At 48.3% G+C, this 24,692-nt stretch overlaps 1 protein-coding gene across 2 annotated transcripts in view; it reads left to right on the top strand.

Annotated features, from left to right (window-relative positions):
• RYK (receptor like tyrosine kinase) overlaps window positions 1-13,929 on the top strand; it is a 55,283-nt gene extending 41,354 nt beyond the window's left edge. For both annotated transcript variants that reach the window (XM_063408234.1, XM_063408233.1), the window contains exons 10-15: window positions 3,472-3,541; window positions 4,964-5,096; window positions 6,002-6,111; window positions 8,307-8,466; window positions 11,851-11,987; window positions 12,899-13,929. In XM_063408234.1, coding sequence (XP_063264304.1) covers window positions 3,472-3,541; window positions 4,964-5,096; window positions 6,002-6,111; window positions 8,307-8,466; window positions 11,851-11,987; window positions 12,899-13,010 — 722 coding nt within the window. In that variant the 3' untranslated portion in view covers window positions 13,011-13,929. The remainder of the gene's footprint in view (window positions 1-3,471; window positions 3,542-4,963; window positions 5,097-6,001; window positions 6,112-8,306; window positions 8,467-11,850; window positions 11,988-12,898) is intronic.
• The last annotated feature ends 10,763 nt before the right edge of the window (window positions 13,930-24,692 follow it).

Here is a 24,692-nt window from a genome sequence, read left to right as displayed (position 1 = left end):
ATACCTCAGTTTAGCTTTTTTCAGGGCTTTGAGGAAGTTTTGCAACGAGCCCTTGCTGCCTTGCCCTGGAGCGCTCAACTTAAATTCAGGGCTGTTCCTGTTGCCCAGATTTAATAAATAGGAGCCTGTGACCTCCTCAGTTGTGTCTCCAAGTAGCTGATGACATTTCTGGCTCTGGGGGAGGCTTTCCTCCCCTCTCCCCTGTGCGCTGTGTGTGTGGCTGTGCTCGCATCCAACATCTTTACGGATCCAGGGCAGACAAAAGGAGCTGCAAAAGCCTGTGGGCATCCCGTGGGTTTGACAGGATCCTTCCCCTGTTTTGTTTGAGAGGCTGCACAAACACCTCTGAGAAGAAAACAAAATGTGTGTGTGCTTACATGTAGCACTCAAGGATTGACACAGTTTGGGGAATTTGGGATTATACATTGGCCCAGGCAGGAAGATGAAATGTGTAGGATTCATCTCAGTATGTCCTTGAAAAAACATCTCAGCAAGCTGAGATTGCTGTGGCACAGCTGTCATTGGTGTGGCTCTGGGACTCTGTTTCTCTTACCAAAACTAGAAATTGTGGGTTTGCTGGATTGATTTTAAAGGTTTTCAGTACAGGATGGTCAGATTTACCAGGTCCTTACAACAAAAAATGTAATATTGCCAAAATCGTCTTCATCCTGGTCTGTGAAGACTTGTGTGTTGGTTGCTCAAAAGTGGTTATAGTCTACTAAATGTGACAAAGTTTGTTTAACTGAACTTTTTCCTTTGTAAGTGATGAAAATGGCCTTAAAAGGAAGCCTGATTGCAGTGGGGACTGTTACAGTAGCAGTATTTTGTGTTCTTTTCCCCTTTTTGACAAGAATCACTCCAAGAAGTGGTGATTAATATTGTGTTTTGAATTATGTCTAGTTCAAACCCACAATAATCAAATTATGTGGTGGTTCTAAATTGGCACTGGTCTCAACTGAAGGAGGATTAGCCTCGAACACTATTGTTTGTTCTGGGTCTGTTGAATTTGTTAGTGTTGGGTAAGTTTTTTCCGTGTAGAAAACAAGGAAATAATATTGATAAGCAAACACAATATGGATGGTGGGACTGTTTCACAAGATAAGATTTCAGTTTCCGTATATACTTGCCTGGGAGTCAATCGTCCTTTTTGGGTGCTCAAGCACTATAATGTGGAGAGAAAACAACAGAACGTCACAGTGACCTGCTGGAAACCTCCCTGAGTGCTGGAAAGGGAAAGGCACCGGCAGAAGAGTCACCAGCAGGAGATTAATGGGTGCATTGTCCAAACCAGCCTGACTCGTTCTGGAGATTTTAAATCCACTCTTAAACAATGTGATTTAAAGCTTCCAATTATTGCTTGGTGGCACTTATAATTAAAAGCAAACCAGTTCAGCAAGCACAAGGCCAGAGAGTGTGTGAGGAGTTAATCAGCTTAAACTCACACCCAGGAATCTCTTTCCTCCCATCGTTGTGTGCTGGGTGAAGAGGTTGAGGTCTTTGGGCCCTGTAATTAATTACTGCTTTTACACCTGAAGGTCTGTACAGGTAACCTGCTCCTCTGACTTCTCAGAATCTGTTTCCACCTCCATTTGTAATTCTGGCTTTTAGAACTGTCTGACTCAGTCATTCAGGGCTGTGTAACTTCATTTTAATGTAGGATCTTGGTTTTTCTTTCCTCTTTCCAAGATTTTTGCATCTGTCTCATACACAATCAAATTCATGAAGTGTCCAGCCCACAGGGGTAGGACCTTCTCTTTCTCATGCTTCTGTTGGAGAGCAGCCCAGAGACTTCAGCTGGCCATGGCTGCAGTGTCTCCTGCACTGCAAGAACCTGTTCGTACCATCCCCACATACAGATTTGTTATCGAATAGAAGGGAATCATAGATTTGTTTGTGTTGGAAAAACCCTCCAAGACCATCGAGTCCAACCATTCCCCCAGCACTGCCAAGATCACCACTGACCTATGTCCTCACATGCCACGTCCACACAGCTCTGATTCCCTCCAGATTTAAATCCTCAAGCACTGCCCCAGGCAGCCTGGTCCATTGTCTGACCATCCTCTCTGCCAGTAAATATTCCCCAATATCCAACTTAAACCTCCCCTGGTGCAACTCGAGGCTGTTTCCTCTCCTTCTGTCCCTATTCCTCAACCCCCCCAGCTGTCCCCTACTGTCAGGGAGTTGTGCAGAGCCAGAAGGTTCCCTCTGAGCCTCCTTTTCTCCAGGCTGAGCCCCTTTCCCAGCTCCCTCAGCCGCTCCTGGTGCTCCAGCCCCTTCCCCAGCTCCATTCCCTTCCCTGGACACACTCCCAGCTCCTCGATGTTCTTGTAGTGAGGGGGCCAAAAGCACTGGCTGATGCATCCCATAATATACCACAGCCATAATTGTCACTAATTTCGTCGCACCTCTGAGCTTCTCTAGAGTGCTCCCATCACTCTTCACTCAGCCAGTCACGTTTTCTTTTGCAGGGCTCAGGCTCAGTTAGGAGAGGGTGTCAGGGCTGTACAGGGAGCAGGATCAGACCTTGGAGGAGGGAAAAGAGCAGAGGATTTCTTGCCTATTCTTCCTCCCAGGGCAGTAAAACCTTGGCTTGACTCATCCACAACATGCAAATTCCTCCTGGTGCAGCCAGGAGAGCTCCTTGGGCTGTGCTGGGCTCTCCTGTGCCAGCTCCCTGCCAGAACTAGTCCCAGCACGAGGGAGACACAGAAAATGCTCCCAGGTGTGAGGAGGGTGGGATTGGGAGAGCTCTCATTGACGTCTCCTTAAGCTTCCCTGGAGGTTCTTGCCACCAAAGGGTGAAAAAAGCCCCAAGTACAAAAACAGCAATGGGAAAGGCGTTCCAGGCACCACTTGTGCTTCTGTCCAGTGGATGCTCTGATTGCTGAGGGCTACTGGAGTTATCACAGGTGCCTGAATTTTAGCTGGCAGCAGTGGTTTTATTTATTTATTCATTTTTAAAGGTGGGGGTGAGAACAGCAAACAGTTCTAAGGTTACCAAGCGTGTCAAGCAGACAGCAGAGATGAGTAAATCTAGACATAAACAGCCTCCAGCCATGTGGCAGTAAACACAACTGTACCTGGAGTGGTAACTCAGCAGCAAAGCAGTGTCCTCAGAGCACATCCCCCTGCTTCCACGGGCACCAGTGCTGTGCAGGATGGGGCCACACTGCCCAGTGCAGCCGGCTTGTGCCTGCCCAGAAGCTGTCAGGAAGTGCAGAGCCACAGCCTGTCAGCACCTGGAATGTGCTTGATTTCCTTTCTGGGCTTCACCCCACTCCTTTAAGCAGAAATGAGCCTCAGAACTTGGCCTTGAGCTTTGGGGCTTTTTGTAAGTGCCATTTTAAGAAAGGAGGCAAACAAGTTTTGTTCGTGCTCAAATGACCTCAAGTGACTCGCAAATCTGGACTGAATTTTAATTAATATGTTGATTTGTTTCCAAAGTTTATATGTGGTTCCTTTTTCCCTCAGATCAAGCCTCAGAGGTGCAGGTGACAATGATGCTGACGGAAAGCTGTAAACTCAGAGGGCTTCACCACAGGTAGGGCAGGCAGGGCTGGTGACAAACCCATGTCATTGTGAGGTGGAAGTACCTGGGCTAAAGCTCCCTGGGGAGCTCTTTGTGGGGAATTCAGCAACACTTCTGTAGAATCATGGATTGCCAGGGTGGTTTGGGTGGGGAGGGACCTTAAAGCTCATTTCTGTCGTGGGCAGGGACACCTTCCATTAGCCCAGGTTGCTGCAAGCCCCATCCAGCCTGGTCTTGGACACTGCCAGGGTTGGGGCAGCCACAGCTTCTCTGGGCAACCCATGCCAGGGCCTCACCTCCCTCCCAGGGAAGGATTTCTTCCCAAGATCCCATCTATCCCTGTCTGGCAGTGGGAAGCCATTTCCCCTTGTGCTGTCACTCCAGGCCCTTGTCCAAAATCCCTCTCCAGCTCTCCTGGAGCCCCTTTAGGCACTGGAAGGGGCTCTGAGCTCTCCCTGGATCCTTCTCCAGACTGGACATTCCCAGCTTTCCCAGCCTTATATAATAAAGGCCTTGCCTAAAATACAGGACCAGCAGGTTCTTGGTGAAACATATCTAAAATAGAAACAAAATGAACCTGCCCTGCTCTCATCATCCCAAATGAACTGTTTCCTCCCTTTTATAAGTGAAACTTCAAAAAAAAAGTTGAAAAAGCTTTTCTTCCCAACTCTGCCCATAAAGCTGGGGCTTTCATGGGTCTCTAGAGCTTATGGATGTGACACCTGGCTGTGAGAAATTTTCAGGAAAGAGTAAGAAAATTCAAAATTAAAACCAGTTGTAAGTCATTGGTGACTTTGACTAATGGTTTTCAATGGAAAATACAGATATTTTAAAAAGTGATTAGTGGAACTTGAAACTGTATCCAGTTTGGTTTGAGTTTCTATGAATTTACATATTGATATTTGTAGTATTTTATGTATCTTCTAAGGAAGATGGGCAGAGACACTGCAGTGTGGGGTTTATCTGAATCACAAAAGGCTTGGAAAGGCCCTTAAAGTGGCTGATTCAGAACTAAAATCTTCTGTCAGTTTGCAGCAGCTCAAACATGATGTTCTTTTTTATGTTAAACTGCTGTAATGGAAGTATATATTTTATATCTGTAGTTGATTTAGAATGCTACACCTCCACTTTAGGATATAGCACTTCTGTGTATGAATGGTAACCTGAATTCACAACAGTTTGTGTCAGCCCTCTTGGACCAAGTGAAAACATTTGGAGGGTTCTTCATAACAGGAAAGTAGTCAAATATTTCGTTTATGAAAAGATGTACTGTCTAGGGTTTTAGTTATTTGGACATGTTGTACTCTGCAATTCCTAATACAAGATTAAATGGTTTTCTTCCATGTTGAATTAATTTTATTACTGTGTTTAGGAATCAAAGGTGTTTTTATCAAATGTCAGTTCCATAACATTTGGAATTTCTCTGTCTTCCAGGAATCTGCTGCCTATCACTCATGTCTGTATAGAGGAGGGAGAGAAACCAATGGTGCTGCTGCCCTACATGAACTGGGGGAACCTTAAACTCTTCCTGCGACAGTGCAAATTGGTGGAGGCCAACAATCCTCAGGTACCCTCGGGCACATGGGACTTTGTGCCCATTAAATCTCCATTTCCTCGGGCACCTCAGTTTGTGCCACCAGAGGAGTGGTTGTGGCACTCTCCCTTTGAGTGGGATGGCAGGAGAACTGCAGAGGTGACTCCCCAGCAAGTGTTTGCCCTGATTCCCACCAGGGAAAGCATTCCTGGCTGTTTATCCTGGGTGTTCAGAGGGCAGGAGGCTGGGTCACCTCTCATTAGGGTAGGAGCTTAATCAGTGCATCCTAAAATTCTATCAACAATTGGAGAAAATTGTGAATTAAGGGAAATCGTGTATGGAGAAATTTGAGATTTACTGATACTACTTTTGGTATCTCAAGCTATAAATACATGCAAGATTTTAATCATGATGGGACTGTGAAGTTGCAAAAGGAGCTGAAGCAACAGCCTTTGATACTGGTTTTGGAGAGCAACAAGGATTTTGACTGTGCTGCTGCCTGGAAATGAGCTGGTTTCCAGAGAAACAAAGTGAAAAAAGTGTGGGAAGAGGGGTAAAATGGACCATTTTTGCCTATGTCCACTTCCAGTCAAATGAAAAGTAGGTACAAAGAGTGAGGCACTTGGCATGTCAAAAAAAGAAGTTAAAATTTAGAGCAAGGCCCCATCATGAGTGTCCGTAGTGGTTGTGACTGTGGGGACTAGAAGGGGAGGGGCCACTGGGACACAGCAAGCCTGGTAACCCTGCAGGTTACCCTGGGGAATTGCCCTTTGGATTGAATTTGTTTTCAAACGGGTCTTCTAGGAATTCTAAACTCTTAAAGGAAATTTCCCGGTGTGTAAATTTTGAGGATAAGGAACTGACTTGGAAGTGCACAGAAATAAAATAAATAAAAAGGGGCTGAAGGGGCTGATGGCTGCTGCTCTGGGCTCTTGCAGGCCATTTCCCAGCAGGATCTGGTCCATATGGCCATCCAGATCGCCTGTGGGATGAGCTACCTGGCCAGAAGAGAGGTCATCCACAAAGACCTGGCTGCAAGGAACTGTGTGTAAGTACTATCCCCTCTGCAGCTCCCTGCACTCAGCCTGAGCTCGCCTTCAAAATGCAGGTTTGAGCTCGCTGGTGTAGTCAGTGAAGTTGTTTTCCTCCAAAGCAAGGGGAACCAGGAATCATGGTTTTAAAGGACACAGAACATTCTCTCTGTAAATGCTTCAACTGGGCTTGTCTATCACTTTTTCAAAGGCTTGGAAAGAATTAAAGCTTCCCTTCAACTTTAATAAAAACTTGGAATATCTTCAACAGGTTATTGATAGATAGATTTTTGTTGGAAGTTGGTTTTCTTCATTTTTGCCTCCCTAAAATCTGTGTTAAAGAGTTTGTTCACTGATAGTTTTCTTAGTTGCCAAATGATGGATAGATACAAGTGCTCTGGAATGGCAAGAGTGCCAGAGAGGGGTTTGAGACCTCTTCAGGCTGGAATACACTCCAAAATGCAGAGATGGAGGTGTTGGGTGGCCTTGTAGGAACCCAATCACTCAGTGACCACCATCTCTGTTCCTGTGCCCCGAAAGGATGCTCAGTGTGATGGGGCTCCTGACAGATTGTGTTCCTAATTTCTATTGCTTTTCCTCACTGCTGAGCAAACTGAGTAGGAAGTAGGACCACAGGAGACAGAGATCACAAACATCAGGGACATCACCTGGAACTTTATATCTGAGAGTATATTTTTATTTCTTTTTCATATTGGAGAATGATTTGGGTTTGGAGGGACCTTAAAGCCCATTTAATCCCATCCCCTGTCATGGACTGGAAAGAGAAAGAGGTGCAAGTAGCCAAGGTCCCCTGAAGGACTTGGTTCCACCTGCCCCTCTTTGTTCCCCAGGTTTGCTCTGGGTGGTGGAAGGCTGGGAAGTGCATCAGACTCCTGATTTTGGGAAAGGAGCCAGGATTCCAGTGATCTTGGCAAGTTTAAGGCAGGAAATGCTTTTTGGTCTCATGTGCCCATGGCACAGCCAGGTCCAGTTACAGTGGACATGAGGATTACACAACTCAGGGCTCTCCAGTCGCTGGGGAATTGCCCTTTGGATTGAATTTGTTTTCAAATAGGTCTTCTAGGAATTTCTCTAAACTCTTAAAGGAAATTTCCTGGTGTGTAAATTTTGAGGATAAGGAACTGACTTGAAAGTACATAGAAATAAAATAAATAAAGAAATGTATGACCTAGTAAAGAGGGAAACACACAGAGCATTTATATTTAATTATTTTCACCAAAATAAAGAAATAATTGGCAAAATAAGAAGACGACAAAAACAACCCCCCAACCCAATGTTCCTTCTGTACTTTTGTCACACAATGTTGAAGCCAACATCTTTGCCATATTCTGAAGTCAGCTGTTTATGAGAACACTGAACTTTATTACACACAGTTTTAAGTTCAAAGAGTTTGAATCACATCCCAGAGAGGGCAAGTTCTCTGTGCTGTTTTGAGTCATCTTTTCTTGATTAAAGTAAGTTTCCCTTAGTACCCGATTTCTGACAAGCATCAATATCTCTTGTGGAGTGAATAAACAGTTTTTCAGCAGATGGCTTGATCAGAGATGTGCTTTTGGTACCACAAAGAGTACTGGTTTCTTAAAGATATGACTGACTCCTGCTTTGCTTAGATCTTTGCCTCATTATTGCCACAGAGGTACTAGAGCTACAGGGTGTTCAATTGCTCTGATAGGGGATCTCTGAAAGAGCAGGAGTAACTTGAGGCAGTTACTTGTTTGCTTTAACAGTATTTTTTTGCACTTGTAAATGTTTGGTTTTATTTAATCAAGCCTGCTGATTTTTCTAGTGCTTATCAGTTGGCACAGAATAAATTAGTGCTGTGATAATATTTGCTAATCACGGAGTGAGTGTGTCCTGATGCAGGAGAGTGCCAGTGCTCGAGACGTGGGTTAGCAGTCCCTGGGTAGATGCTGAGTGTGGGCTGAGCAGAGCTGTTTGCTGTGGGGCTGTTTGCTGTGGGGCTGTTTGCTGTGGGGCTGTTTGCTGTGGGGCTGTTTGCTGTGGGGCTGTTTGCTGTGGGGCTGTTTGCTGTGGGGCTGTTTGTTTGCTGTGGGGCTGTTTGCTGTGGGGCTGTTTGTTTGCTGTGGGGCTGTTTGTTTGCTGTGGGGCTGTTTGTTTGCTGTGGGGCTGTTTGTTTGCTGTGGGGCTGTGCTGCTGGGGTTGCTGAAGGCTGCTCTTCTCTGTGCCCCAGCATCGATGACGCGCTGCAGGTGAAGATCACGGACAACGCGCTGTCCCGGGACCTGTTCCCCATGGACTACCACTGCCTGGGGGACAACGAGAACAGACCAGTCCGCTGGATGGCTCTGGAGAGCCTGGTGAACAACGAATTCTCCAGTGCTAGTGATGTGGTGAGGAGGTTTTTTGTGTTTTGTTGACATTTTTATCTTTTTTCAGCTGTTGGAGAATCACTGAATCCCAGAATGATTTGGGTTGGGAGGGACCTTAAAGCCTATTTAGTTCCACCCCCTGCCATGGATTGGGACACCTTCCATTGTCCCAGGTTGCTCCAAGCCTGGCCTGGAACACTTCCAGGGATGGGGCAGCCACAGCTGCTGCTGGGCACCCTGTGCCAGGACCTCACCACCCTCATAGGGAGGAATTTCTTCCCAATATCCCATCTATTTCTTCCCTCTGGGAAGCCATTCCCCTTGTCCTATCCTTCCATCCCTTGTCCAAAGTCCCTCTCCAGCACTCCTGGGGCTCCTTTATGCACTGGAAGGTGCTTGATGTTTCCCTAGAGCCTCCCCTTCTCCAAGTGAACCCCTCCAGTTCTCCCAGCCTGGCTGCAGAGCAGAGGGGCTCCAGCCCTTGGAGCATCTCTGTGGCCTCCTCTGGACTCACTCCAGCAACTCCAACGTCCCTCTGCTGTTGGGGACCCCAGAGCTGGAGGCAGAGGATCATGGCACTGGATAGGTAACAGTGGCTTGTTCAGAGCAGCATCTCTGCTCCCACTCCCTCATCAGCTGCTCGTGGCAGATGGTTCAGGGGCACAGCAAAGTGCACCTTGTTCCCTGTTCCCTTGGGAGTGCTGGCAGGGAGCACAGTCAAATTCAGGGAGCTGCTTTGGGACTAGTCTGCTTTTCATAAAGTATCCCAAGTTGGAAGGGACCCACAAGGATCATCCAGTCCAGCTCCTGGCCCTGCACAGGACATCCCAGCAATCCCACTCTGTCCCTGGGAGCATTGTCCAAATGCTCCTGGAGCTCTGGCAGCCTTGGGGCCGTGCCCATTCCCTGGGATCCTGTTCATTGCCCCACCACCCTCTGGAAGTAAAGGTGGACATGCACTGCTCACCCTCTGTCTGCTCAGCAAAGATCTGGCCAGGCACAGGTTCCCTTCATAAATCCCCACTGGCTGTTCCCAGATGTCCGTGTGCTTCACACACACAGGAGTGAGTTCCAGGATAATGAACTCCCTACCATTAGCAGGAGCTGGTGTTGGACTGTGTGGCCCATAGCTGCATCCCAGCTCTTCCAGAGGCTGCCTCCATTCCAGTGGTCAGGAACCTCTCCCAGCTGAGGTGACCTTTCAGAGATAAGAGCAGTGTTGCAGTGACCTCAGCCTGTTCCCTCAGTGCCCTCGGATGCATCCCATCTGGGATAGTGGTCTGGTGCCAGTTTGGGAAACTTCAGAGAAGTTCTGGTTGTTTTTTCCTTCCGTGGTCTCTGTACTAGTGCTGCAGCCATATAAACAACAAGAAAAAGAAGGAAGGAAGGGAAGGTGCCAGTTGTGCTCTGCATGTGTATTCATTGGAAAACACACTGGGGGTTTGCGTTATACCAAACTTGAAGACAGAAGAGGAAATGGAAGTTGCCTGTAAAAGCATGTTTTTAGAGAGCTAAATGAACTCAATTAAGTGGTGGGGTTTTTTATTTTTACTTTTTTTAAAAAATCTGGAACGTGAAAGCATTCGCTGTTTGTGAGGACTGGGAAATCAAAGCTTATGTAACAGTGGCAGTGAGATGTGGAATTTTATTAGGATGAGTAAATCTCAATATTGTAACCATTTTTGAAAACTCCAGTGCAATTCAGCATCTCTACCAGCCCATTTTAAGCCAGAAGTCCTTTTTTCATTGCTTAGAGACAAATGCCACCCACCTTTTAACACAGTTCTAGCTGCAGACACGTGGCCATATGGGTTCTGTAGAGTTCAAAAGTGAACAGTTTTTCTGGGTGTAGAAAACACCGTGTGCCCTAAATATCAGCTTTGCATCTACCTGGACTCCTTTCACAAAAAGCTGATGTCAGATGTTTTTGTGGGTTTGGTAGGAACAAACCCAGTGATCCCTTGCATGTAACAGGGAAAGGGTGATGAAGTGTGGTACAAACAGCATTTGTGTCTGCAGAGATGCCATGGGACGTGTTCCAGGCTTGCTTTTTGGATGACTTTCTTTCAAATGTGTTCGCTGGCTTGAAACTTTCCCAATAATGTGTTGCTCCCCTGCCAACAGCTCTATCAGTCAGCCAGAGTGTAGGAAAACAAACCATAGATTCCTGCTGAATCCTAATTCTGTGGTTTTCCTGCTGTTGGGTATGAGGCTCTGCATCTCTCTGTGCCATTTTTATGCAGCTGCCTATGGAATTAGAACAGCTGTGTTCCCAGAGTGTGTGGAATCACTCTCTGTCTTATCTTCATGGCCACCCCTTGTCCCTCAGCACTCCTCTCCACTGCAGGTAAAAAGGGGCTTTATTTCCTTTGGTGGCTGTTTGGAGTGGGGCCACATCTGCGCCCCTGCCCTTCTCTGCCCTTCCCACATGAAAATATCCCTTCCCTAAGGCTTGGATCAAGAACATGGTGGGATTTCTCTTGTTTAAAACAAGAATCGTGTGAGCCTTGCAGGATTCTGCCCCTTTTAAATGAATGATAATTTGTAACTTGAGTTGTGACTCACGAGCGTGCAGTATTAGCCCTATCTCTGTTTGGTCTTCTGGGTCTCTCGATACCAGATAATAAATCATTTTCCTTGTACTTGGCTTGTGTGTGGATTAACTGATGGATTTTTCATCACTTTAAGCTCTTTCTGGCAAGAGTTGCTGGCTGAACGTGTTGAGTGCTGATCCAGCTGTCAGGTTTACTGAGATGAAATCTCTTTTTTTTCCTGAGTCCTATTCCTGAGCATACTCTCCAAATACACAGATTATTGTGTATAATCAAAAAATTATAATTTCATTCAGTTTGCCTTTCTGATCCTTTGAAGTTTGCAGACTTTTTTTGAGGATTTTTGAGACATTTTGAAGCAGTAAAATGTAAAAAAAACCCAAACGGTTTTATACTAGACGATCATTCAGTGTTCAGTATTGTTTAGATTTAGGTGTTCTGTAATGTCAGGTTTAAAAATGCATGATTTTTTGCACTGATATCTTAGTGCAGTAAGATTTTAAGTTTAGTTCAAGCTTGTAGGATCACAGGTTGGTGTGGGATGGGAGGGATCTTAAGGCCATCTGGATCCTATTCCTGCCACGGGCACCTTCCACTGTCCCAGGTTGCTCCAAGCCCCATCCAGCGTGACCATGGACACTTCCAGGGATGGGGCAGCCACAGCTGCTCTGGGCTATTTAACACCAGTTCTGTGATTCTTAATTAGCCCAGCTCAAGACACATTGAATTTAGTTCTGTAGAGCATTTATGTAAAGCTTTCTCACTGTGTGTGCTCTTCCTTCCAGCTGTCTTTGTGGCCTGGCAGGAGGAGCTCTGGGGGTGTTTTGTTGATGCCTGCTGTGTTCCTTTGCAGTGGGCCTTCGGGGTGACGCTGTGGGAGCTGATGACCCTGGGCCAGACCCCATACGTGGACATCGACCCCTTCGAGATGGCAGCTTATTTAAAGGATGGCTATCGAATAGCTCAGCCCATCAACTGCCCCGATGAACTGTGAGTGCCTCTGCAGGGGGAGGAGAAATGTGCTGCGTTGTGTTTGGTGCCCAAAGGGAGAGAGACAGGACTGCCTTTCCCTGCGGGTTTATTCTGCCTGTCAGACAAACCCTGGGGTAAACATTGCTCGTGGAACCCTGGCTCTGGGGTCTCCAGCATCAGAGGGATGTGGAGCTGATGGAGTGAGTGCAGAGGAGGCCATGGAGATATTCTGATGGCTGGAGCCCCTTCTGCTCTGGAGGCAGTCCGGGAGTGTTCAGCATGGACCAGAGAAGGCTCCAGGGAGACCTTAGAGCCCCTTCCAGTACCTGAACAGGCTCCGAGAGAACTGGAAGGGGGCTTGAGACCAGGGGCAGAGTGACAGGACACAGGGAATGGCTTCCCACTGCCAGGGAGCAGGGTTAGATGGGATTTGGGAAGAAATTCTTCCCTGTGAGGGTGGTGAGGCCCTGGCACAGGTTGCCCAGAGAAGCTGTGGCTGCCCCATCCCTGGCAGTGTTCCAGGCCAGGCTGGACAGGGTTTGGAGCAGCCTGGGCTAGTGGAATGTGTCACCCCCTCTGGCAGGGGATGTGACTGGGTAATCTTCAAGGTCCCTTCTGACCCAAACCATTCCATGCTTTTATAGCAGTTGAGCAATTTCCAGTGAACTATGTGCTGCTCCTTCCTGGATTGCCATGGGTTATATCCTAAATCAAGCCAGGACCTCTGGGGACAACCCCTTTGCTCATCATTCCAGGTGCCCATCCTTGGAAGGGGCTGTTCAGCATTATGAACTATAAAATCCAAGGCTCCTTGTCTCTCTCTGGTTGCTCACCAGTTTCCCAGTGGCAGCTTCTGTTGTGCCTTTCAGGCTGGGGCTGTGCTGGCCTGGCTGCCATTCCCCTGTGCTCCATGTGCCTCTGTGTTGCAGGTTTGCTGTGATGGCCTGCTGTTGGGCCCTAGATCCTGAGGAGAGACCCAAGTTTCAGCAGCTGGTGCAATGTCTCACTGAATTTCACGCAGCGTTGGGAGCCTACGTCTGAAACAGCAGCAGAAGATGGAATTCCCTGTTTGGGAGAAGCCATGGCATTCCATCTGCAGCTCCATGCATCCCTCGGACTCGCACACGTGATGTGTATAAAGCAACACTACAGGGAGAAAGCACTTCTTCCAAAACACTGTGCCTTAGAATGCCTTAGTAGTCTCAAGTTTTTTTGTAAGACCTCTTGGTGTTGAATATTTTCTAGATATCACTTTTGCTAAGTTAAATTGAGACCTTTTGGTTTGCCATCAGGATTTGTAAAGTGTAGAGATAGTGAACTGAAACGCGAGATTTGGATGGACTTTGCACTCTGACAACAGACACGTGATTTTTTCGGAAGGGTTTATGGAACTGGTGGAAAAGTGAGGAGAGGGGAAATGAAAAGCCACACTACAGAAAATTTTCCCTGCTTTTAAAAAAAAAGTTGAAACTGAATCTTTCTGACCAGCTCTAGTGTTTGTACTTGTATGTATCTGGAATAGCTTTTTAGTATCAACTTCTTCTATTTTGAGACAACAGCACATTATGGTTGGATCCACACATCTTGCCTTTTTAACCCACTCACAAATGTTCTTTGGAAAAGCTGGTCTTCAGGTTACAACATCTCCTTTCTAAAGTGATGATGTAAAAGTGATCCCATGTTACCTCATACAGAGTGGTGAAAGTGGGGTAAGAATGGTGCCCCTTCTTTCACATCAAAGGATTTTTGAGATGGTTTTATGTGCTAACTAAAGGCCTTCAGAGAAGCGCCAGAGCAGCCCCTGTGTGGGAGTCTGTCACCTCAGGCTTCTGCCCTGCAGTTTCTCGTGTTCAAAAAGGTACTGGTTGTTTTTTATGGGCTTTTATGGCCTGAAATGGGCTTAAATATATAAATATATATTTGTAAAGACACTTGCAGAGTAAAGAATGTTTTTCTATTACACCTAATGTGAAAGCTTGGTCCCTCACCTTGCCCTGTGTGTGGATTGTGCGGGTTGGTGGTGGTTAGGTTGGAGTTGGCAGAAGGAGAAGGTGGATTACCTGCCTCCCTGTGGAATGGTCCCTGACACCTCAGGTATTATCCTGCTGCCTTCCTTAACCCAGAGATCCATTCCAACCTGGGTTGTTTTGAGCTGAATATTGCTTAAGAGGAGTGAACATGTTTTTTCAGCAACATGTGTGATAGATTCAGGCTTTTTCTGTATGTATCAAAATTACTTGCAGGATAGCTCCCAGTTCTCCTGGGGAACTGTAGGCTGCATCCTCTGCCTGGTGGCACACAGGGAGGGTTGTGCTTCAGCACGGTGTGGGACATGAGAAGTTGCCTTTGTCTCTCACCATCTGCAGCTGAGCACCCGCTGCCTCGAGTGTTTGTGCAACTGCAGGGCTGGGACATTGCCCTGACAGGCTCCGGAGCCATCGGAGCATTTCAGGAGACTGCTGTGCAAGTAGGAGCACCTGGATTTGGCTGGGTCATGCAGATGTGCAGCTTCTGTTCTTTCCAGAGGGAACCTTGCTAAGAAAATTAATCCTTTCTAATTAGCATCACGTAAGGCAGAGCCTTCTGTGGTCTTTGTCCCTCAAAATGACAGAGCTTTCCTGTCTGTTCTCCAGGGTTTGTTACTTGTGGCCAGTGACCCAAGCCTTGCTTTATCCTGTAAGGAAAGTTTCCTGCTGGCTCAAGTTTGGGCATGTTTTAATGGGCTGTGCTTGCCTGACAGAATTGAAACTGGTTTTGTTTGGTTGAATTTAGAGTGGCTGAGTTTGGGGACAGCAGCAGGGCTTTGGGTGTGTGGTCTCTCCATTCTGACCTGGGGAACTGGTACCAGTGACAGGACCTGATGGTGACGTGTGTGTTGAAGTCAGCAGAGGCAGTTCCTGACATCCAGGTCAGTGTTTCAACAGGATCTGCAGAGATCACAGCTCTAAACGTGAGGTTGGAGAACAGCCCAGGGTGAAAATGATCCACCTGTCGTATGTGCCCGAGGTGGAGTCACACAGGATGTGCATTGTGCAAGTTCTGCTCACATCCCAGGAGTGTCACAGGTGACATCTGACCAGTGTGGGCTGGACGTGGCTCAGGGATGTTCTGCACCTGAACCTGCTCCACTCAGAGCTGTGGGAGCAGGAAATACATCAGCTTTCCCTTCCCTAGGCAGCTTCTCCCTTGCTTTCATCCACAGAGACTGGGAAGTGGTTCAGTGTAGGTTAGGGCACAGATACAACTCTTAATTTTGGAAATTTACTTTCAGTTAATCAGGGTTCATCTACAGGGATGAGGCTGCCACCTGCTCCACCCAGGCATGCACTTCCACCATCCCTGGAAGTGTACAGGAAACACTGGTGGATGTGGCACTTCATGACACAGTTTGTTGGGCATGATGGGCTGTGGTCAAAGGTTGGACTCAATAATCTTGGATATCTTGTCCAACCCTAATGATTCAATGCTTCTACAACAGGCATTCTGCTGATAGCAGAGCTACCTTGAGTAGATTCCCTGCAGGAATTTGTTGTACCTGGGACTGCAGATAGTTTTCCTGCAGGGATTTTGCTGCATGTGCTGTATCTTCGCTCTATGGGCTTTTGGGGAAACTCTTGAGGAGCAGGTCACTTGGGTAGAAAATTGGAAAGACAGACTTCCTGGAAAGAGAACATTTTTGGTAACTTTTAGTCTTAAAGTACATGGAAAAGTCTCAGTGTGACCCTGGGGAGAGTTGGATGGAGCATGGCTGGGAGGTGAGGCCAAGAGATGAAGAACAGAAAGCTGTGGTTACAGGAAGTAGGAAATCAGGAAGATTTTGGCTCCCAGGTTTTTGTTGTTGTTGTTGTTTGTTTTGGGGGGGGGCTTTTTGTGTTTTTTTTGTTTTGTTTTCCTGGAAGCATAATGCCAGAAGTAAAAATGAGGCACAAAGGAGTAAAAGGTAAGAGGTGTTGAGTGCTAGAGGCTTAGGTGGGAAGCCAGCTGAAGGACAGGGTAGGATGGGCAGAGGGCAGAGTTCTTGGGCAGATGGAGGAGTGATCACTCTGGAGTGAAGAGAAGGATCAAACCATGGGGAGGGGAGAAGGCTGAGAGCAGACAGGGCTTCAGAAGTGATGGTTGAGAGCTGTGGAGGTGTTCAGGAAGTGAAGGCCACCTGGAAAACAGCACTCAGAGAACGGCTGCTCTGTGGTTTTTCCATGTAACTCAAGACACCTTGGAGGATCAAAACACTTTCCTTGTTGAGCCTCGAGTCCTTTGTTTCCCACTTCAGCTGTGTCCAGATTGGCAGCAAAGGGCAAGGCTGACAAAAGAAGATGGGAATGAAGACTATGTTTTATTTAATTATTTTCTTCCCTGGAGTTTGACACTTGGAATCAGCACCCCAGAGTGTTCAACAACCTTTGTGCTGGGATCTGAGAAGGCTTCCAGCTGTTTTGTGTGGAAAGACTCATGTTGTGTGCTCTAAACTACAGCGTGGAAAGGTCAGCTGGTGTTTGTCAGGGGCAAGTGGAAATATCGCCAAAATGGTGGAATTCCTGTCCGGGCATCGAGTTTAAACATTTTTGTGGTAACTGATGGATGGGAATCATTTTGAAGAAATGGAAGATTAAAAACATTAGGGAGAAAAAGTCGCCAGTCCAGTGTTAAAACTGTCACTTGGCACATGAAGGGTGTTCATGCCATCCTGTTGGGAAGCAGCGCCCTTGGAGTGTTTTGTACCTCACATCAGGTATTTTTTCAGCACCACACACGTGCAAATGACCCGTGGATTTTGAGTGCCCAAGGCTGTAGGAATTCAGCTTGAGAAATCCCTGTCTGTCAGGTAAATACCTGCTGATGCCAGTGGATTATCATAGGATGCTGTTTGATCTCAGCACAGGAGTTTCAGTGAGGAGCCATTGAAAGAAACCAAAGAAATGTGTTTAAAATATGCAAAAGGGCTCTGAGAACTGGTGTGAGGGATCCAAGTAGCTCCACTGGGGTCACAGAGTGCCTGATAAGGAGCCAGCCTGGCAGCTGGAATCTATGCAGCTGCTGCTGGGGGAGTGAGGCACTTAATGCCCTGGCACATCCAGATTCTTCCCACCAGATAAGGACATTCCTGCAGCCATCTGTGGGCTCCACGCAGTGATGCTCCTGGTAATTGCTGCTTCCTCACGGTGAGGATGTGGAGAGCCTACCTTTGCTCTGGGAGCACCTTGCAAATACCAGATGGTGTGGCATTGCAGAGAGGCAGTGTTTTGGGGTGGAGGGAATGTGCTTTATTCCTGATGGCTCACCCCGTTCCCACAGGGTGTGTGCTGTGCCTGTCCTGACCTCAGGCTGGGTCTTGCTTGGAGCAATATGTAAGTGCTGCTGAGAAGGGGCTTGTGTTGCTGAGCAGCAGCTCTGAGCAGGAGGCAAGGTTTGACTAGAAGATTTAGGGGCTGTTTTGGGTCAGTTTTTGGCCTGATTTGGCACTGAGTGTTGGACTCAGCAGAGCTTGGTGTGTTCTCACATGGATGAGCTTGATGTCCTGCTGCCAGACATGGTGGCTTTCCAGAAGCTTCCAATGAAAACATTCTTCCACTAAGAAATCCAAGAATTAGACAAAGTTAAACAAAATAACATCCCACAAGTGTGTTTTTGATCCATATGCCAGCTTCTGTGCATTCCTAGAGTGGGAGAGGCCAGATCATCAACCTGTCTCCTCCTCTCCCTCCTTTCTGCCTCCAGCCCCTTCTGCAGCTCCATACTCTCAGCTTCCTCCTAGGTTTCTTAAGCAGGATGACTTCATTTGTTCCAGCTCTTTGCTTGGGAAGTTTTATCTTCAAGTTTTATCTCAGGCTCTTCAATTGTGTCACAATCCCATAGCTTTGGACCTGGTGAGCTGGGTTATATCTGGGAAAAACCCTCTGGGATCCAAGACCCCCTGCCTTGCCCTGCAACCATGTGGAGCCAAAACAGAGCAAGCAACCAGAAACCCGGGCTCTGGCTGGGCTGCAAGGAGTCCCCCGGCCCAAGGAATTTGGCTCATGGGATCAGAGTGGAACCAGCTGATAAGAGAAGGATCTGTGGTTCTGCTCATGTCACCCTGGAGATGACAAGATGTCTGGGACCTGTCCTGATCTGGGAGAGGCCCAGAGCAGAGGCTGGCACTTGAGGCTTGTTCTTGGAGCTGTCCAACACCTTCAAATGAGGCAATTTCACTGTTGGAATAGGTTTGAAATCCCAGTTCAGTGCAGGTCCCAGGCTTGCCTGCCTTGTAAGACAGTTGTTCTAAGGATGGAAGTTAGGGGAAGTGGCTCCAGTATATTTGTGATGCTTCAGCCTCTGGAATAGACTTGGAGAAGTCTGGAAGCTGCAGCTGAGTGCTGAGTGCATTTCTGCTGTAGAACTGGGATGAAAGCCAGTCTGAATCTCCTCTGGATGTGCCTGAGTTGTGATAGCCTGTGCAGGATGCAAATATGTTGCTGCAGCCAACATATAAAAGCTGTTTTCAAGCTTACCTGGTCCTGAGACTGCTCAGACCCGGCCCTCTGTGTCCCACCTCATTCCAGGCAGCCCTGGGGCAACACCGCTGTGAGCACGTCTTGGTTCTTGGAGACCCTTGCTCACAGAGAATCCAACTGATCTTGATCCTTCCTTTCCAAATGGAGCAGAGCTGGTGGGACTTGTAAACAGAGCTGCCCTCCAAGCCTTGTCTCTGAGCCAGGAGAAACCCAGGGGTGGATACACCTCTGTGTAAACCTCCCCTGTGGAGTCAGGCTGAGGAGACTGAGGCTTCAGCCTGGAGAAAAGAGGGTTGTGTGGAGATCTTAGAACAGCCTTCCAGGATCTGAGGGGACTACAGGGAAGCCAGAGAGGAAATCTTCATCAGGAGCTGGAGTGACAGGACAAGAGGGAATTGATTCAAACTGAGAACAGGTTTAGATGGAACACTGGAAGAAATTGCTATGAGGGTGGTGAGGCCCTGGCACAGGTTGCCCAGAGCAGCTGTGGTTGCCCCTGGATCCCTGGAAATGTCCAAGGCCAGGTTGGATGGGTCTTGGAGCAACCTGGGACAGTGGAAGGTGTCTCTCCCCATGGCAGGGGCTGGAATGGGATGAGCTTTAAGATCTCATCCAAACCCTGATATTCTGGGATTCCATGTAAAGAGGGTGTCATGGTGGGGGTGATTCATGCTGTACAAGGAAAAATAAATACATTGTCTATCTGGGTGATGCAAATGGGATAGATGTTGGGAACAGCTCTCTAGGAAATGCTGAAGGACAGTGAATAACAGGGTTTGATGGAAAAGACTTGAAGGAATAGGGAAGTGGAGCGACTAAACTTGTCTTTGCAGACATGTCTAAGTGTTAGGAGGTGGGGAGACAGGAAGCTGCTGTGGATAGAGGCTATTGATACCATGGGTATCAATAGCATGAGCCAAGCAGGGAGATGGTCAAATACCAGGGGAGAACAGCTATGTTGGCCTGGCAGGAGGCTTCAGGCTCTGTGTTGGGTAAATGCCATATTTGGAGCATCTCTTTTTATATATAAACAGTGTTTCATGGAGCACAGAAAGAACCCTGGCTGATGCACAGGGCCAGGCGTGGAATTAGTGAAGAGCTGCTCTGTACCAGTGACCAAACTGGGCTTGGATCTGCAGTCCTGCTGGGCAGGGAAAGAAAAAGAGCAAAGGGGGTGAAAAACAGGAAAAAACTCCAATGAAAAAAAAACACACAACAAAATCCCACAACTAAATTCGTGTTTAGTCTTGAAAGAAAGTGGTGGCTGAGGCTGCCTTGCTGAAGGATTTATAGGAGCACCAAGAAATGGTGGGGAAGCGAGGCCAGAGGTGGTTTAGGTTGTATATTAAGGAAAATTTCTTTGCAAAAGGGTGTTGGAACATTGGAACAGGCTACGCAGGGTAGTACTGGAATTCCTGTCCCTGGAGGGATTTAGAAGCTGTGTGGATGTGGCACTTGGGGACACCGTTAGAGGTGGCCTTGGCAGTGCTTGGGTGGGGTTGGACTCGATGATCCTGGAGGGCTTTTCCATCCTGTTCGTTGTCAGGAACTGGAAATAGCACAAGGAAAATTGAACATGGGAAGAGGGCGTTGCTGGCAGCTTCTCTGGCAGTGGGAAACCTGTGCTGCATCTCCAAGGGGTCCTTCCACAGAGTGCCATTGTAGACTGACTACCAAATTTTACTTCTGAAGCAAAGGAGGGGTTTACTGGGGGACTGAGGAGACGGTTGGCCTTGAATTCGTACAAAACCATGAAGGGATGGTGAAAACCCACTGAAAAGTTTGCTGGCTTGATCCTCTTCTCCAGCAGGATGGTGCTGGCAGCTGAGTTGTGGGCCCAGCTGGTCTACAAATGCCCTTGGTGGCCTGGGTGATGGCAGCAATTTGGGTGGAAATCATAAAAAAAGGTGTTTTCAGTGCCAGTGTCCAGCAGAAATCCCAGCTGTTGCTCTTGGAAAACAAGTGAAGCTTCAGGTGATGCCATGCCAGTCCCTCCTTCTCTGACGTCACATTACCTCAGGATATCTTGGTCCTACCTGCAGAAACATTCCTAGCTTTGTTTTGGCACCGCTGGGATATAACAAAGAACGTGGATTCTGGGAAGGGCTGTGAGATCCAGCTCTGCTCAGCTTTTGGGAACACAGGATTGCGCGTCAGAGGCGGGTTTGGGTGTCTGCAGGGAGTTGTTGTGCCCTGGGGGATCCGTGCTGGATCCTCGGTGCCGGTGCCCTGGGATGGTGTTGGCTGCTCCCCAATCCCCCGTGGTGCCAGCGCTGCGGAACGTCAGAGGCTTGGCTCTTGGGTTGCATCCTCCAAAGACTCCCAGCCAGAAAGCTGTACCTGGGAGCAACAGGAATGCTGCTTCCAAGAAACAGGAGGACTTCCTGGGATAGAACCAACCACCCTTGCGTTGCTGCCGCAGGTCTGAAGACGTGTGGGCACCCAGGCTGGGACCACCTCTGAGGTGGCTTCTCCTCCTTAACCCCAGTGTGGTTCCTGGACCCGCTGAGGAGATGCTGTTGTTCTGCTCCTGGTTCTGACTTTACCCACCAGATACAATCCCATTCCTTTGGATGTTAAAAATTAGGTAATTTTTGGAGCAAAAGTCTGATGAGGAGCAGCTGGGGACACTCAGCCTGGAGAAAAGAAGGCTCAGGAGGGACCTTCTCACTCTGTCCAACTCCCTGACAGGAGGGTGGAGCGGGGGGAGTTCAGTCTCTGTTCCCAGGGAACAACTGGAAATGGCCTCAGGTTGCACTGGGGGATGTTTAGGTTGGATATTAGCAAAACATTTCTTCACAGAAAGGACTAGGGGGGCATAAACACCCAAACAATTCCTGGTGTGGGTAAACCCAAACAGTTCCTGGTGTGGGTAAACTCTGGATTTACCCATCACTGCAATGAAATTTGTCTTCTTTTCCCCTTTCTAACCCATTCCACACAACACCTCACATTCAGTTCCTCGCTGGGGAGGGAGTGACGTTGTCACGGAGCATTGCAATTACAGAAAGTCTTTAGAGATAAATTAAAGTTAATGCAGCTCCTGACCCAGGTGTTAGATTTGTCCTTCTCCCTTGTGTAACACTGGTGTAATGAGGAGTGCCCCACACTGTGGACAATTATCCATACTGGAAAACTTCAGCATGACTCCCAAACAAGGGAAAAAAGACTTTAACAATGAAAAGCTTAGTGCCCGAAGTTGTACACACAGGGTTTTGCTGCAAGAAGGGACTTGTGGATATTGTCTCCAAGTCTATAGAAACACATAATTCTCTCAAAGCTGCTTTGTTCCTTTAGGTAGCCCGAGCCATGCTGGGTGTGTGTCTCTAATCTTTAAATCTATGAGCTTTAAGGAAAAAAATTAAGTTAATTAAAGCAGTTTTTACATGTATTGTCAGGTGGTGCTTCTGAGTGTGGGACCAGACTGCCTGGATCCATGATCACTGAAACACAGGAATCTCTTCCCATTATCCCCTCCCAAGATCTGCTTGATTTGGACCAGAGCAGTTTGAACCTCTGATGTTTAGGGAATTAATGTCTCGTTTCTCAACGTGTCTGCTGAATAGACGCCGAGTCCCAGGGGGGAAATTGGGAGCCATAGGAAGGAGAGGTGGGTGGGAGAGCCCATTAAGCAGCCGCCACTCCCACGAATATATTTCCTCCTAGCAAGTCGTTGATGAGCTGCTCTGGATTTGCAGGAAGCTTGAGTGCTGCCACTTCTTTTTATCTCCTTCCTGTGTCCTGGCAGAGTTCATCTGAGAGTAATTGGTGACAGGTTTGTGTTTTCCTCCAGTTCCCTGGAGCAGAAACTCTCCCTTCCCTTTGCTGCTGGCAGTAAAGTCATGGTTCCAAGGGCCTTGGTGGTCAGACCCCATGTGGAGCTTGTTGTCCCCCCCTATGCACATTCCTCAGGCAGGAGCAACATCTTGTACCACTTCCAAAGTTCATTTGGGTTTCTTTCACCTGGCATTGGTGCTGGGCAGGTCCTTGGGGTTCCAGAATCTGAAGGTCTCCTGGATTTCCTGTTCCTGTGGAGTGAGGTGGCTGCAGGGCCAAAGCCCGGGTTTGGTTTATTTTGGTGAGCTGATGTTGCTGCCTGTGGCAGCCACCACAGATTGGATGTCAGCGCCACAGAAAACAGCAGAAAACTGCCAAATGGGGCTTTTTTAGCGTTGCTTTAATTTACTCCCTTAAAAATATCAGGGTCTGGAGTCCTGTCCTTATGTGAACACCTCATCAAGGTGCTGCAGCAAGTTCCCAGCCCTGAAGAACCAAAACCTGGAAAAAAAATGAACTCTGATAGGGATAATGTCTTCATGAATGTCATTTTATAAAAAGTATTTAATTAGTTTTGAGGTTTTTTCCATCTTGGAGGAAAGCTGCTTTCCTTCATGCAAGGCGCAGATGCCGGTAACGCGTCAATCCTTGAGCATCACCCAGAGCTTGGACAGCCCCAGCACAGGAAAGAAGGAAATTGTTTGTATTCTGCAAAAATATGGTAATCTGGGAGGCCAGTTGGTGGAGGAAGCAGCTCTAAGTGTCAATTAATTGCTCAGAGTTTGTTTTTGATTTCCCAATCTCAAGTTTTCATTCTTTCCCTGTGCAGCCCAGAAACCCACCCTGTGCTGGGCTGATCCCCAGAGTGGGCAGCAGGAAAGGGATTGGGATTCTGCCCCTCTGCCCCACTCAGGTGAGACCCCACCTGCAGAGCTGCCCCAGCCCTGGGGCCCAGCCCAGGGAGGACGTGGAGCTGCTGGAGGGAGTCCAGAGGAGGCCCCAGGATGATCAGAGGGATGGAGCAGCTCTGCTGGGAGGAAAGGCTGGGAGAGCTGGGATTGTTCAGCCTGGAGGGGAGAAGGTGATTGTGGTCTTTCAGTATCTGAAAGCCAGAGAAATACTTTGGACTTTGGATAGAGTGACAGGGCAAGGAGGAATGGCTTCAAACTGAAAGAGAGTGGGTTTAGATTACATGTTAGAAAGCAATTCTTCCCTGTGAGGGTGGTGAGGCCCTGGCACAGGGTGCCCAGAGAAGCTGTGGCTGCCCCTGGATCCCTGGAAGTGTCCAAGGCCAGGCTGGACAGAACTCGGAGCAACCTGGGCTAGTGGAAGGTGTCCCTGCCCATGGCAGGGGTGGCACTGGAGGAGCTTCAAGGTCCCTTCCAGCCCAAACCATTCCATGCCTGCGTGAAGAAGTCACTCACTTTGCTCAGCTGCTGTGTCTCTTGTTGCAGGCCTCACAACCTTCCCAGGAGCTGCAAAGGGCAACTCAGAAGTCACAGGAGAAGCTTTCCTGAGCCCCTTTGCTTCCAACAGATGGTACTTGTAAGGATAAGGGGAATGTGTCCTGGGAGGGGCTGGCTTGTCCTGGGGCTCTCCTTTCAGCCGAGTTCTCCTGTCAGGACATACCTGGGGCTACTGTGAGTTCCTTCTTTGGGAATTCCATCCCTAGGATGCTTCAGGCCTGTTCTGCCTCTACCAGCAGTGAGGTGAGCTCATGCCATGGGAAAGGGATGCTCCTGGAGAGTGAAGCCCACATGCCCTGGGACTGCTGGCAGGGGCTGCTCCAGTGGTCCCTAAAGGTAAATGTGGGTAAAAAGGCTGGCAGAGACCCCCTTTCTCCCAGCACAGGGCACAGGAGGACCTGGAATGTGCAGCCCACATGGGTGAATCCTGGTGGGATGTGGTGCAAAGCAGCCTCTCTTCTCCTGCCCCCATGAATCCTCTGCAAAAGGTGGCTGTGACCATCCCACCCACCCCAGGATTTCCTTCATCGGGGATCTTTAGGGTAAATTCCTCTGTGATTGAGTCATGCAAAGCTGTCAAATGAGCTGTAAACCCAGTTTGTGTGGGGGGGCCCCCCTGCTCCCCCCGCTCCAAAGAGATCCAGAATTTCCCAAGCCCTCTGGCAGCACTCTGGGGAGGGAATGCTCACATCCTTGTGTAGTTTTGCACTGCTGGGCTGCATCCTGCTCCCACTGCAGAGGGTTTGATGCCACCAAAGGCTCATGAACTTGCCTGACGTGTTCCAAACGTGCTTCCCCGTAGCAGCTTGTGCCAAGCTGTCCCTGTGGGTGGCACGTTCCAGCCTGGCACGCTCCAGCCCTGGGAGCCTCATTCCTTGCCTTGTCCAAACAAAGGCAGGTGGCTGATGTGGGAGCAGGAGCGATGCTCCGAGCTCGGCCCGAAGGAAACAAATGGGTGGGAGCTGTACCCTTTGTGGGGAGGCCTCCAG

The sequence above is a fragment of the Prinia subflava genome, chromosome 11 (genome assembly GCF_021018805.1).
Source record: "Prinia subflava isolate CZ2003 ecotype Zambia chromosome 11, Cam_Psub_1.2, whole genome shotgun sequence".
Classification (NCBI taxonomy): domain Eukaryota; kingdom Metazoa; phylum Chordata; class Aves; order Passeriformes; family Cisticolidae; genus Prinia; species Prinia subflava.
Note: the sequence above shows the minus strand (reverse complement) of the source record. Positions and strands in the feature narration are given on the sequence as shown.